The sequence below is a fragment of the Myotis davidii genome, unplaced genomic scaffold, assembly GCF_000327345.1.
Source record: "Myotis davidii unplaced genomic scaffold, ASM32734v1 scaffold710, whole genome shotgun sequence".
NCBI classification, from domain to species: domain Eukaryota; kingdom Metazoa; phylum Chordata; class Mammalia; order Chiroptera; family Vespertilionidae; genus Myotis; species Myotis davidii.
The window spans coordinates 641,556-652,387 of record NW_006284328.1 but is presented as its reverse complement, the minus strand read 5'-3'; the positions used below and the strand labels follow the sequence as shown (position 1 = coordinate 652,387).

Genomic DNA, 10,832 nt, shown 5'->3' with positions numbered 1-10,832 from the left:
TTTGCATAAAAGTTCCAGGATACACCAAAAGCCCCAATCAAATAAAGACCTTATTTTCATTCTGCTGCCCCAGTTTTTGTCCAACAGCTCAAATCTAATGGTGGATTAGTAAAGCATTTTTCTGACAGTCATGAGGGTAAATAGTAATTTGGATGATGAGCATTCTTGTAAAAGTAAGTGACCAGGGAATAAATAATTATTTGTTTGTTTATTGCAAATGAGCCAAACAAGAGGATGAATCTGGTAGCTTTTGTTTTTGAGAGTCCCTAATGGGTCTCATTTTTCTGACAGTCATGAGGGTAAATAGTAAGTAATTTGGTTGATGAGCATTCTTGTAAAAGTAAGTGACCAGGGAATAAATAATTATTTGTTTATTGCAAATCAGCCAAACAAGAGGATGAATCTAGTAGCTTTTGTTTTTGAGAGTCCCTAATAGGTTCCCGTCATTTTTGACCCTAGGTTCAAACCAGCTCAGACTTTTCTTCATAAAGAGATACCGCAACTGCTGCTTCCAAACTCTCCCTGCTCCCCTCAGCCCAGCGTTTCCTTTCCTGTGGCTTCCATAGCTTCCTTGGTGGCCCTTCTTTCTCCAGTCCTCTAAGTTCAGGCATTTCCGAGGCTTGGCCCTCGTATTTCTCTCCAGAGCCTTTCCCCTGTCACTTTGTTTCCTTGTGAACCTTCCTCTCCTTTCTTTAGTTTCCACTTGTTCCATCGTGATGTCAGCTTGGTCTTGGATCGGACTCCTAACTGGTTGGTGAACCTTCCTCTCCTTTCTTTAGTTTCCACTGTTCCATCGTGATGTCAGCTTGGTCTTGGATCTGACTCCTAACTGGTTGCTGGACATTACTGTTTGAGGTTCAAGATAGCACCTCCCACCCTCATGAGATAGCATCAGTCTCCTCACCATGTTTTAACTTCCTTACCACCTCCCCTAATGTCTTTATTTCTCTTATTGGGACCCTCCATTCTTCACAGCCTCAGAAGTCCCAAATTTTATCTTTGATGCCTCTTTTCTTCCCATTACCCACATCTAATATGTTGTTAGCTGGTATATTCTCCCTCAGTGAAAACGGAAAGCTAACAAATATAACAGAGATCACTACCTGACAAAAATCCTAACTCTCACTCATGGCAAATTATGCCAAACAAGGGATTATTTTGACATTATCTGTCCATCTTCCTGATGGTTCACTCCTGCAAACCACTGGACTGCTTGCTTTCCTGTTATTTCCAGTTATACCTGCTACCTTTCTCCCTCTGGTTTAAAGTTCCCTTAATGTGATTGAATGGGGATTTGGCCCAATTGTCCTTAAAAAAACCTTTCCAACCCTAGAATTAAAGGACCAAAAATATTCTAAATAAATAATTAAGCTGAGGTGGATTCTAATGTTGGAGGAGGGAAGGAGAGAGGAAGAACAGGAGAGACACACCCTGCATAAGACACACAGAGACACTGCCTGGCCAGCTGTATGCAAAATCGACAGTGAAGTGAGAGTTTTGGGGACCCCTTAGGAGGGTCTGAAGCCTTCATGCCTTTGTTCAGGTTTTGCTTCCCCTGGACTCTTTCTTAGGCCCCATTGGAGCAGTGTGGCCCAGGAGAATACTCTTCCACAGGGAGGCAGCTCATCTCAGGCCCACTCTTGTCTGCCCACAGATTACCCCTCTGAGCTACTTCTGACATACTCCTGTCCTGTTGACTATGGACATGCAGGTTAATGTCTTTAATCCTTGCTTTCTGCAACCCTGTATACTTCCCTTTAACTACCTGTAAGTCTAGGCAAAATGTTGTTCTCAGCTTGTTGAAGCCAGCAACTTTGTTCCCTCCCTCTGGGTCTTTATTTGTAAATCTAGAACCAGAAAAACTTTGCAAACCTTCATATCACTATCCTAATTATCACTGCTATTGCTATTTGTAAATAAAAAACATATAACACTTATAAACATAAAAAGACTTCCAAAAATGGGGGATTTGTTTGTTTTTTATTTGTTTGTTTTGTTTTGTTTTTTAAATAGTTTCTTCATTAGAGTATGGAAAAACTGACCAAGATTTTAACTCTAAGATCAGCCAGGCTGACTGGCAGAAGTCAGCGATGGCAGCCAGAGGGCAGACACTGGCTGCTGCAGCTGGGAAGCTGGGGGAAGCAGATGTGTTTGGGGGCCACTAAGACCTTCCTGACTGCAGCCCCGCCTTGGCCCACACAGTACTCCCTGTGGCAGCACCCTGGGCTCCCAATAAGCTTGGGCGCTAGAGGCCATGCCAGCTCCTCTCTCACCCTGACTTCTTTGTGAGGCCCAGCTGCTTCCCTAGTGGCCAGGCCCCATGGTTACAGTTGGAAATTCAAAGCCAGGGAAGGGCACAGGCCAACTGTGAAAGGGGTAGAAGCCACAGGACCCATCCCACTCGAGAGTACAGTCTCTGTCCTCAACATCTACAGCCCGTTCTAACTAGGTTTAGGGGCTGCCTGATCCCTTTCTTCTCCAATGTGTGTTTAGTTGCATTATGAAGCCCTACTGGTTTTTACAATGTTTGGTATGTGCACCTGACGATGTTTGCTGAGTTCCTAGGTTGTGGTATGGGTGGTAGAGATAGGTTCAGTCTCAGAAGGAGAATACCTGGGTTTGAATCCTGGCTCTGCCACTTAACTACTATGTCACCATAAGCAGCTATTTCATCTTACTAAGCCTTTGTTTTCTCATTTGTGAAATGAGGATAACCATAATTATGTACCCCCTAGGGTTGTTACCAGGACCTATCCATCTAAAGCTCTTAGTACATGGCCCAACACATCTTTGAGTTCCTCTGTAAATGCTCAGTACTAATGGTTATGTGCCAATAGGAAATATTACTCTCTTTACCACCTATCCCCTCCCTACTTTGAAGATACCAAATGGAGGCCCAAAGAAGTTAAATAAATTTCAGGGTTGTATAGCAAAACGGCGGAGCAAAGACTGACATCTGAGAGGCCTGCTTCTTTGCTTAGTACCAATTAGTCTGCACTATTACCAAGATCTGAGGTTTTTTCTTTCTTCCCTTTTATACCAAACTCCCATTCTGATGCTCCCATTGGTTCATTCTACCACCCTTAACTGACATTAACTGAGCACCCACTATGTGAGAACATCATGGCCTCACTGAACACCTAAGAGTTAATATAGGCTCTGTCTTGTGGAGCTTGAGCTGTAGTTGTGACAAGTTGCAAACAAATACACCCACACAATTAAGTCACAATCAAGGCTGTGAGGGCCAAGTTCAAGGTGCTGAGACCCTGTAGACAGGGCCCTGAGCTCATCTGGGAGTCTGAAAAAGCATCCTGAGGAAGTGTGGTTCTTACATTGAGACTATGGGGCAGGAGCCAGGTATGAGGAGAGCATTCCAGATGCAGAGTGACTCATGCAAAGCCATTGACAAGGAGGACTTATCTGAGGAACAGAAAGCAGGCCAGTGTGGCTAAAATAGAGACTGGGGAAGAGCAGAAGGAGATGAAACTGGAGGCCAAGGCAGGACCCTGGCCATGCAAGGCTGTGTAAATAAAGCAGGAGGAGTCTTTCAAGAGTTTAGCCTAGACTCTAGAGAGTAAACAGTCAGATGCACACTTTTAAAGGTCACCTAACCACTATATAAAGGAAGAAGAGGGTGGTTTGGAGGACAACAAGGGTGGGGATTGAAAAAAATGATGAATTGGATTGGGTTGGTGGCAGTAGAGAGGGAGAAAGGGAATGGATTTGAGAGATATTTAGGAGGCATACTTGACAAAAATGTATTCATTGGATGGCTGAGGGTAAGGATCTGACTTGGGATAAAAGATGATCAGTTTCCTGTAGGACATGCTGACTTAAGGCATCTGTGTGGCATTCCGAGCGGATTGTTGTGTATGAGCTCCAGAGCCTCAAGGGCAGAGAAGCTGGATACTTTTCTGTGGACCAGCCACTGGCCAGCTGAGACACGCTCCTCACACTTTGTCCCGTTTCCTCTGACCCGGGGCTCTCCGTGTTTAGAGATCCTAACGTGTGTCTCTTTGGCTTTTCAGGATTCCAGCCAGGCAATTCCTCTGGTGGTGGAAAGCTGTATCCGGTTTATCAGCAGACACGGTAAGCAGGGTGCTAGCCTTGCTCATATTTGCAAAGTCGGGAAGAACTTCCAGGAATTCTTTCAGCAGCAAGCGTAGAGACTGACTTCCCATCCTGACATGCTCAGAAAAGGAATAAAATCGTATTTGTTCATGTAATATTTTCTGCTTCTGAATGGCCACACATAGACCTTGAGAGAAAGACATCACATGTTTTGACCCAGAAGGCTTCAGCCTTTTACCACACTTCCTTTTCCAGCTTGGGAGTGACTTTTAGATGACAGCTGTTAAGTGAATTAGTGTAGCTGGCATGATGTGTGCCGGTAGTTTCACCAGTATTCACCATCTTTGCACGTGTCGGTATCTCCCACTGCACAGCCTTCACCGTTACGTCACATTGGCATTTTGCATCAGTCTGCTTTACAAACAACTCCTTTTGTAATGTTGCGTTGATTCCTAAAAACATTCAGGGTTTTTTCTGTTTGGTCTCACTGTATACAGCATCGTCAAGAGCGCAGTTAGAAGCTGGTCTTAAAGTTGTAACCCACATTTGAGAGTCGGTCGGGACTGGCTCCTTCTTGCCCTGAGTCAAATCACGCTATCTTCTGCTTAGATCAGTGATTCTCAACCTGTGGGTCACGACCCCTTTGGTGGTCAAACGACCCTTTCACAGGGGTCGCCTAAGACCATCCTGCACACCAGATATTTACATGACGATTCATAGCAGTAGCAACATTACAGTGATGAAGTAGCAACGAAAATAATTTTATGGTTGGGTCACCACATGAGGAACTGTATTTAAAGGGCCAGAAGGTTGAGAACCACTGGCTTAGATAAAGCTCAGTCTCAGAAACTCCATTCCTTCTTCACCCCTTGGTTGCTTGGGCAGAATTTAGGGTTAGAAGTGAGCTGCCAGAGAGTTGATCTTCCAAGTGTACGAGTGTTTAGAGAGCACAGATACCTGAGCTAGCGCCATGAAGATTTCTAGGAACTAGGCATTAGAAACTGTTTTTAGGTGCTTTCCTGTCTAATTATAGGGAAAAAGGACAGAATGACCCTCTAGGAGCCAAGGAGATGTGTAGATAATTGCTGGTTTCCTTCCTCTCTCCTGATAAACTGAGACATTGCTTGGGTTCATTTTTGAAGTAGTAATTATTTTAGCATGCCTACAACTTAACCCCATTCTAATCAGCTACAATTTTTCATCTTATCTCTATTCACTTGAAGTAACAGCATTTTACATCATTCCTGAACAGTCAACAAATATTTATCAAGCCCCTGATCCATGCTGGGCGCCATGCATTGCCAAACAGGAAAACAGAAACAGGGGTAGTACGCTGTTGCTGTCTTTCCCTGGTTTTATGATACAGTCGGGAGAAAATAAATGAGCAAGTGAAAACTTAAAAAGAGATAAGCTTTAGTAATTCAGAACGGCTGCATAAGAAATTTCACAAGATAGTAATGATTAATGGTCAAGCAGTTGGCAAAGATAAGTCCAAACTAAGTTCATGGGAGGAAGAATTATTTGTGCCTAAAGGACAATAAGAAGAGAGTCTGCACTCCTATTTGCTCATCCACGCATTCTGTTCATTCATTCATTCAACATACACACACATTGGTTGCTCATTGTGTGCCAAGAAAAAGTTCCTTTCTTCATGAGCCCTATATTCTACTAAAGGGCAAGTAAATAAATGATCACTTGTATAGTCCATAAATAAATTAATATATAATATGCCAGGGATTGGTGAGTGTCATGAAGAAAAGTAAAGCGAGGTGAGGAGATGGAGAATGGAGAGGAGACACTGTTCTAGGCAGGGTCAGGAAAAGCCTACGGTCACCTAAGGTGACATTTGAGCAGAGTCCTGAAGGATGTAAGGGAGTGAGCCATGAGGGTATCTGGGGAAGAGCATTTGGGGGAGAAGGAACATCAAATGCAGATATCCTTGGCATACACAAGGGCCACACACAGGAGGCCAGTGTGGCTGGAACAGAGTGAGTGGAGAGGAGAGTGGTCATACTTCAGGGCTTTGTTGGCTAGGGTGGGTGTTTGGGTTTTGTTCTGAGTGAGTGGGAAGCTATTGGAGAATTCTGAACAGGGAGTGGTTTTTTATAGGAGGCTACTGCAGTAGCCCAGGGAAGACAGGACTGTGGCCTGGTCCAGGGTGTTAGCTGTGGAAGAGCTGAGAAAGTGGATGTGTTTTGGATATTGTATCTTAGCATGTTTCTGTGGTGTGTTTACATATTGCTGACGGCAATGCAAATCGCTACAACCCTTTTGGAGGGGAATTTGGCAAGACTGCATATGCGCTTGTCTTCTGATCAGCAATCATTGTAGAATTCACCCTAAAGATACACAACAGCATAAAACTACATATGTACAACAGCATAAAACTACATTTGTAATTACAAAATATTAGAAACAACCTAAATGCCTTTATATAGAAGAGTGGTTAAATAAACTGTGGTATATCCATACAGTGGGATACTGTACAGCTACCAAAAAAGAATGAGGAGAAACTCTAGGAAATGACATGGAGAGACTTCCAGGATATATTGTCAAATGAAAAAGAAAAGTGCAAAAGAGTGTCTAAAGCATGCTGCCTTTAGCCCTGGTTGTGGTGTTTAGTTGGTTAGAGTCGTCCCCATACACCAAGGTCATGGTTTTGATCCCTGATCAGGGCACATACAAGAAGCAACCAATGAATGCATAAAAAGTGGAACAACAAATCAATCTCTCTCTTTCTCTCTCTCTAATTCCCAAACCAATAAAATAAAAGTTAAAAAGTAAAAAAGCATGTTACCTTTCATGCAAGAAAGAAGACGATATAAGGATATATCTGTGTCCTCTATGTTGTTGATTTAAAGAAAGAAAGAAAAGTACATTGTAGCTATTTAAAAAACAAACATTTGCTCAGTTAAATTGAACTTTTCCTCCAAATAGGGACTCAAGGTATCCCTAAACTCCCTAGAAACTGTGATTAAATTTGTTATTTATGTGCACTTAATGGGGATAGAGTCCCTAACATGTGTCAGTTCTGACGTGTTTGTGGCCCACTCGTTTGCACATTCATACTATTTTCATGTCCCCTGGGAGGCAGATATCTAGTCCCATTATAGAGATGAGAAATCTGAGGCTCATCTGTCAATGGTGGGTAAGGGTGATCCAGGAAGATGTGAAGGAGAAGGGATGTAAGGAACAGCCAAGACTGAGTCAGGATGGGAGAACTCCATCGTTTTCAGGGTGGAGGGATAAAGTAGGTGAGCAGGAGGCGGTGCTGTAGCAATCCTTTCAAGAATTCTCTAGGAGGACAATGCTTGGTGACAGCTGGATCCAAAATGGAAGGTTTTGTGCCATTTCCAAATAACTTGCCCAAGTCTGATTGGTTTTATACTAAGAAAAAATGAAAAAGATCATGGATATGATGAAGCAAGTTGTTGGCTTTACCAAGTAGAACACACCGTGTCGCCTGGTCCCTGAGATGACATCCCTGTTCTGCTGTGGCTTTGACACCTCGCTGGGTCTATGACTGTTTCTGATGAAACAGCATGTGGCTGTTCCACCCTATTGGTAACTAATATGGTAATATGACATTGGTACTAAAGGGCTTTTAACATGCTTCATGTTAAAGGAACAGAGAACTCAAGTCCTGTTACAAGCCCTGTAATTGAATTTCCCGTACTTGCTTCTCAATATTGCTTCAGTTGGATTCAGGAGTTCAGTCCTGGCCTGTATGGTTTACCTTCCAAGGTCTAGCTCAGGGGTGGCCAACCTTTCAGACCTCACGGACCACCAGTGGTCCACTGACCACTGGTTGGCAGCCGCCGGTCTAGCTGATAGAATTCAGTCCCCCTCACCAGGTAGCCCTAAACACTAGGCAAAATGTAGCAGTATTCTCTTTCGTTTTCCTAAAGAGAAATTTGTTTGAGATTTCTCTGACATCAACATTTTCAAGGGATCGTGCCATAACGGAGAGACTTTGGCAGAATAAAGACGGAGGCACAGGGCTCCCGAGAAAGGTGGGGCAGGCCTGGGTGCCGCTAGTTCAGTCCAAACCTGGGCTCAGCTCTAATGCCGGGCTTCCTGGATCCCTTACCAGGTCTGCGGTTGCATGTGTGGTGCTCTCTACAAACCGAATCCATGTTCAGACTAACAGATGGCTTCTGGTCCTCCACACCTTCACTCTAGGAGGTCCCACAAGCTGGGCCTTCAGGAGTGAGTACACATTTGTAGCCAGCGGGCCTGGGTTTGTGTCCTGGCTCTGATGGTTCTTACTGCCTAGGCAACCTAAGGCGGGTTATAACTTATCAGTCCCCTCATCTAGAAAATGGGATTGCTGGTTCCCCTACCTTACTTACATGGCTGTTGTGAGAACCAGTTGATTTATTTATATGAAGCATGTCTTAGCAATTACCACGTATGCATTATTTTACTATGATTACGTCTACTCTAACCCAAGATGACAAAGTTCTCACGTACATTATCACAGTATAACATTCCTGCGTGAAGCCGCAGTCACAGACCAGTGGCTAGCACAGTGTCTGGCAATTTTGTCTGTTGACTGACCACTTGTCATGTCCTCTCTTTCCCATAACTATTCAAAGCATTGTGCCCTAGAGCCGCCGAACAGTGTTAGAACAGCTAAAGCATAATTGTCATCTCAGACCTTCTGACACTCCTCCGATGGTATCTGAAGGCTCGCCTGCCATGCTCGAGGTCCCTATTCCTGATCCTGGGTGATGAGAAGATGCCGGAAGGTCACTTCCCACCTTGCAGATGGGAACAGAGGTTGGAAGGAACCCATCTCATAGTCTCCCTATGGAGCCAGGTGTAGAGATTTCCTCCCTTAAGTCTCTGACTTGGTGCTTTTTTCCTGTTAATGCCTTGTATCCATTCCAGTGACTTTTTCAGCATCCTTGCACCTGTTTTCTCCATTGGCCTGAAGAAGGGAGAAAGGGTACTTAAATACGCATTGGCTGGCAGAGATGGACATGCAGCTAAGCTTGGAGCTGTGTGAATTTGCTTTTTCTTGACCACTTTTCCCTGACTTTTCAGGTCTGCAGCATGAAGGAATTTTCCGGGTGTCGGGATCCCAGGTGGAAGTGAATGACATCAAAAACGCCTTTGAGAGAGGTGAGAAAACAGCCTGGAAGATAAGACCAAATGTCTGCCAGCCCCCCGGACTGTTGGCTCCACTCCTTCTCCCTGAGAGGTACCCAGAGGTTGGAAAGCCAGCTCGCCTCCCTCTTCAGCTCGGCACCTGCTCCGTTATAGACATTTCTCCCTAGATACGCAGAGAGATGGCAACGTCCATCTCAGCTGCCTCCTTCTCAGCCCCATTCATCCTGCTTCCTGGGGATGATCTGCTGAAACCCAAGAAGTTAACTGTGGTGTCTGGGCAGTTTATGGCTTCACCCGGAACCCTTGGTGGTAGTTAATATCAAGGCTAATGCGCCTGTTCATCGTAGCCCATTTATTATTCTGTGGGCTATTAAGGTAATGGGCAAGCTTTGGCAATTTCCGTCACTGTAATGGATATATATATAGTTTCAATTTGAGGTTGGTCCAATCATTAAATCTAATCACATCTGATAGGAAATTTCCATAGGGAGCTCCGGCATGATTGTTCTCTCGTAAGTAGGTGTCCTCTGTTGCAGGCCGGGAGGAGTGTGAGCAGCGCAGAGGGGCTGGCCTCCGTGGCCTCGCTTTCCTCCCCCAGGAGCTCAGGCCCAGCCTGGTTTCGTGATTCTCGAAGAGCCAGTTGCTGTGGCCCATCCCCAGCCCATAGGGACTGTCCCTGAGCTAGTCTGGCACAAGCGTATTGAACTCCTGTGCCCCTCCTCTGGCCCGGGGACCCTGAGCCTAAGCAGTCTTTGCTTTATCCAGTTCCTGGGTCACCCTTGTCATGGCCGCCATGCTGGACAGAGAGCTGATGGACTGGGATGAGGAACTTGACTAGATCACCCCTCCTCCACCACCTCTGCTTCATCCTACGTGTTTTACCTCTCTCACCCTCTTGGTTTTTTGGGGGGGTTGCTTATCAGGAGAAGACCCGCTGGCTGGGGACCAGAATGACCATGACATGGACTCCATAGCTGGCGTCCTGAAGCTTTACTTCCGGGGCCTGGAACACCCTCTCTTCCCCAAGGACATCTTCCATGACCTGATGGCCTGCGTGAGTAAGTACCGTCCTGGCCTCAGACTGGCCAGAGAGCCTTGTAGCAACAGAGAAGAAATTTCCACAGGCTCTTTTTTTCTCATAAGCTTTGCAGTAATATTTTCTTTTTTCAGTGAAGTTTTTCCTCCTCATCAACACTCCTCTATCCCTTGGTGGGGATTTTTTTTTTTCTTCCTGATTCACCTTAAATTCCTTTGCTTCTCTGGGCTTTGTCTTCAGTAAAATAGATTTATATTTATATATAAGACATAGTCTGTGCTTACGCTTTTCATGATACACAGGGAGAAAGCATCGGTGTTACAACTATTCCCTGTGTGTTGTTCTGCACATGGCGTGGCTTACCTGCTGGATATTTTAATACATGTTCTTCTAGGAATAAAAACCCTCTGGGCATAAAAGCAGCAATATATTTTCACAGAGAGATAGTCTGTTTTATCCCCCTGCAAGGTTCTCTGCCTCTTGCTCTAAAGTGATCCATGGGGCCGAGACCGGTTTGGCTCAGTGGATAGAGCATCGGCCTGCGGACTGAAAGGTCCCAGGTTCGATTCCGGTCAAGGGCATGTACCTGGGTTGCGGGCACATCCCCAGT

General features: G+C 45.0%; 1 protein-coding gene across 1 annotated transcript in view; it reads left to right on the top strand.

Moving 5' to 3' along the window:
* Positions 1 to 10,832, top strand: part of SRGAP2 (SLIT-ROBO Rho GTPase activating protein 2) — a 244,821-nt gene that overhangs the window by 207,467 nt on the left and 26,522 nt on the right. The window contains exons 14-16 of the mRNA XM_015569435.1: positions 4,029 to 4,089; positions 9,121 to 9,198; positions 10,110 to 10,244. Of these exons, the coding sequence (XP_015424921.1) occupies positions 4,029 to 4,089; positions 9,121 to 9,198; positions 10,110 to 10,244 (274 nt within the window). The remainder of the gene's footprint in view (positions 1 to 4,028; positions 4,090 to 9,120; positions 9,199 to 10,109; positions 10,245 to 10,832) is intronic.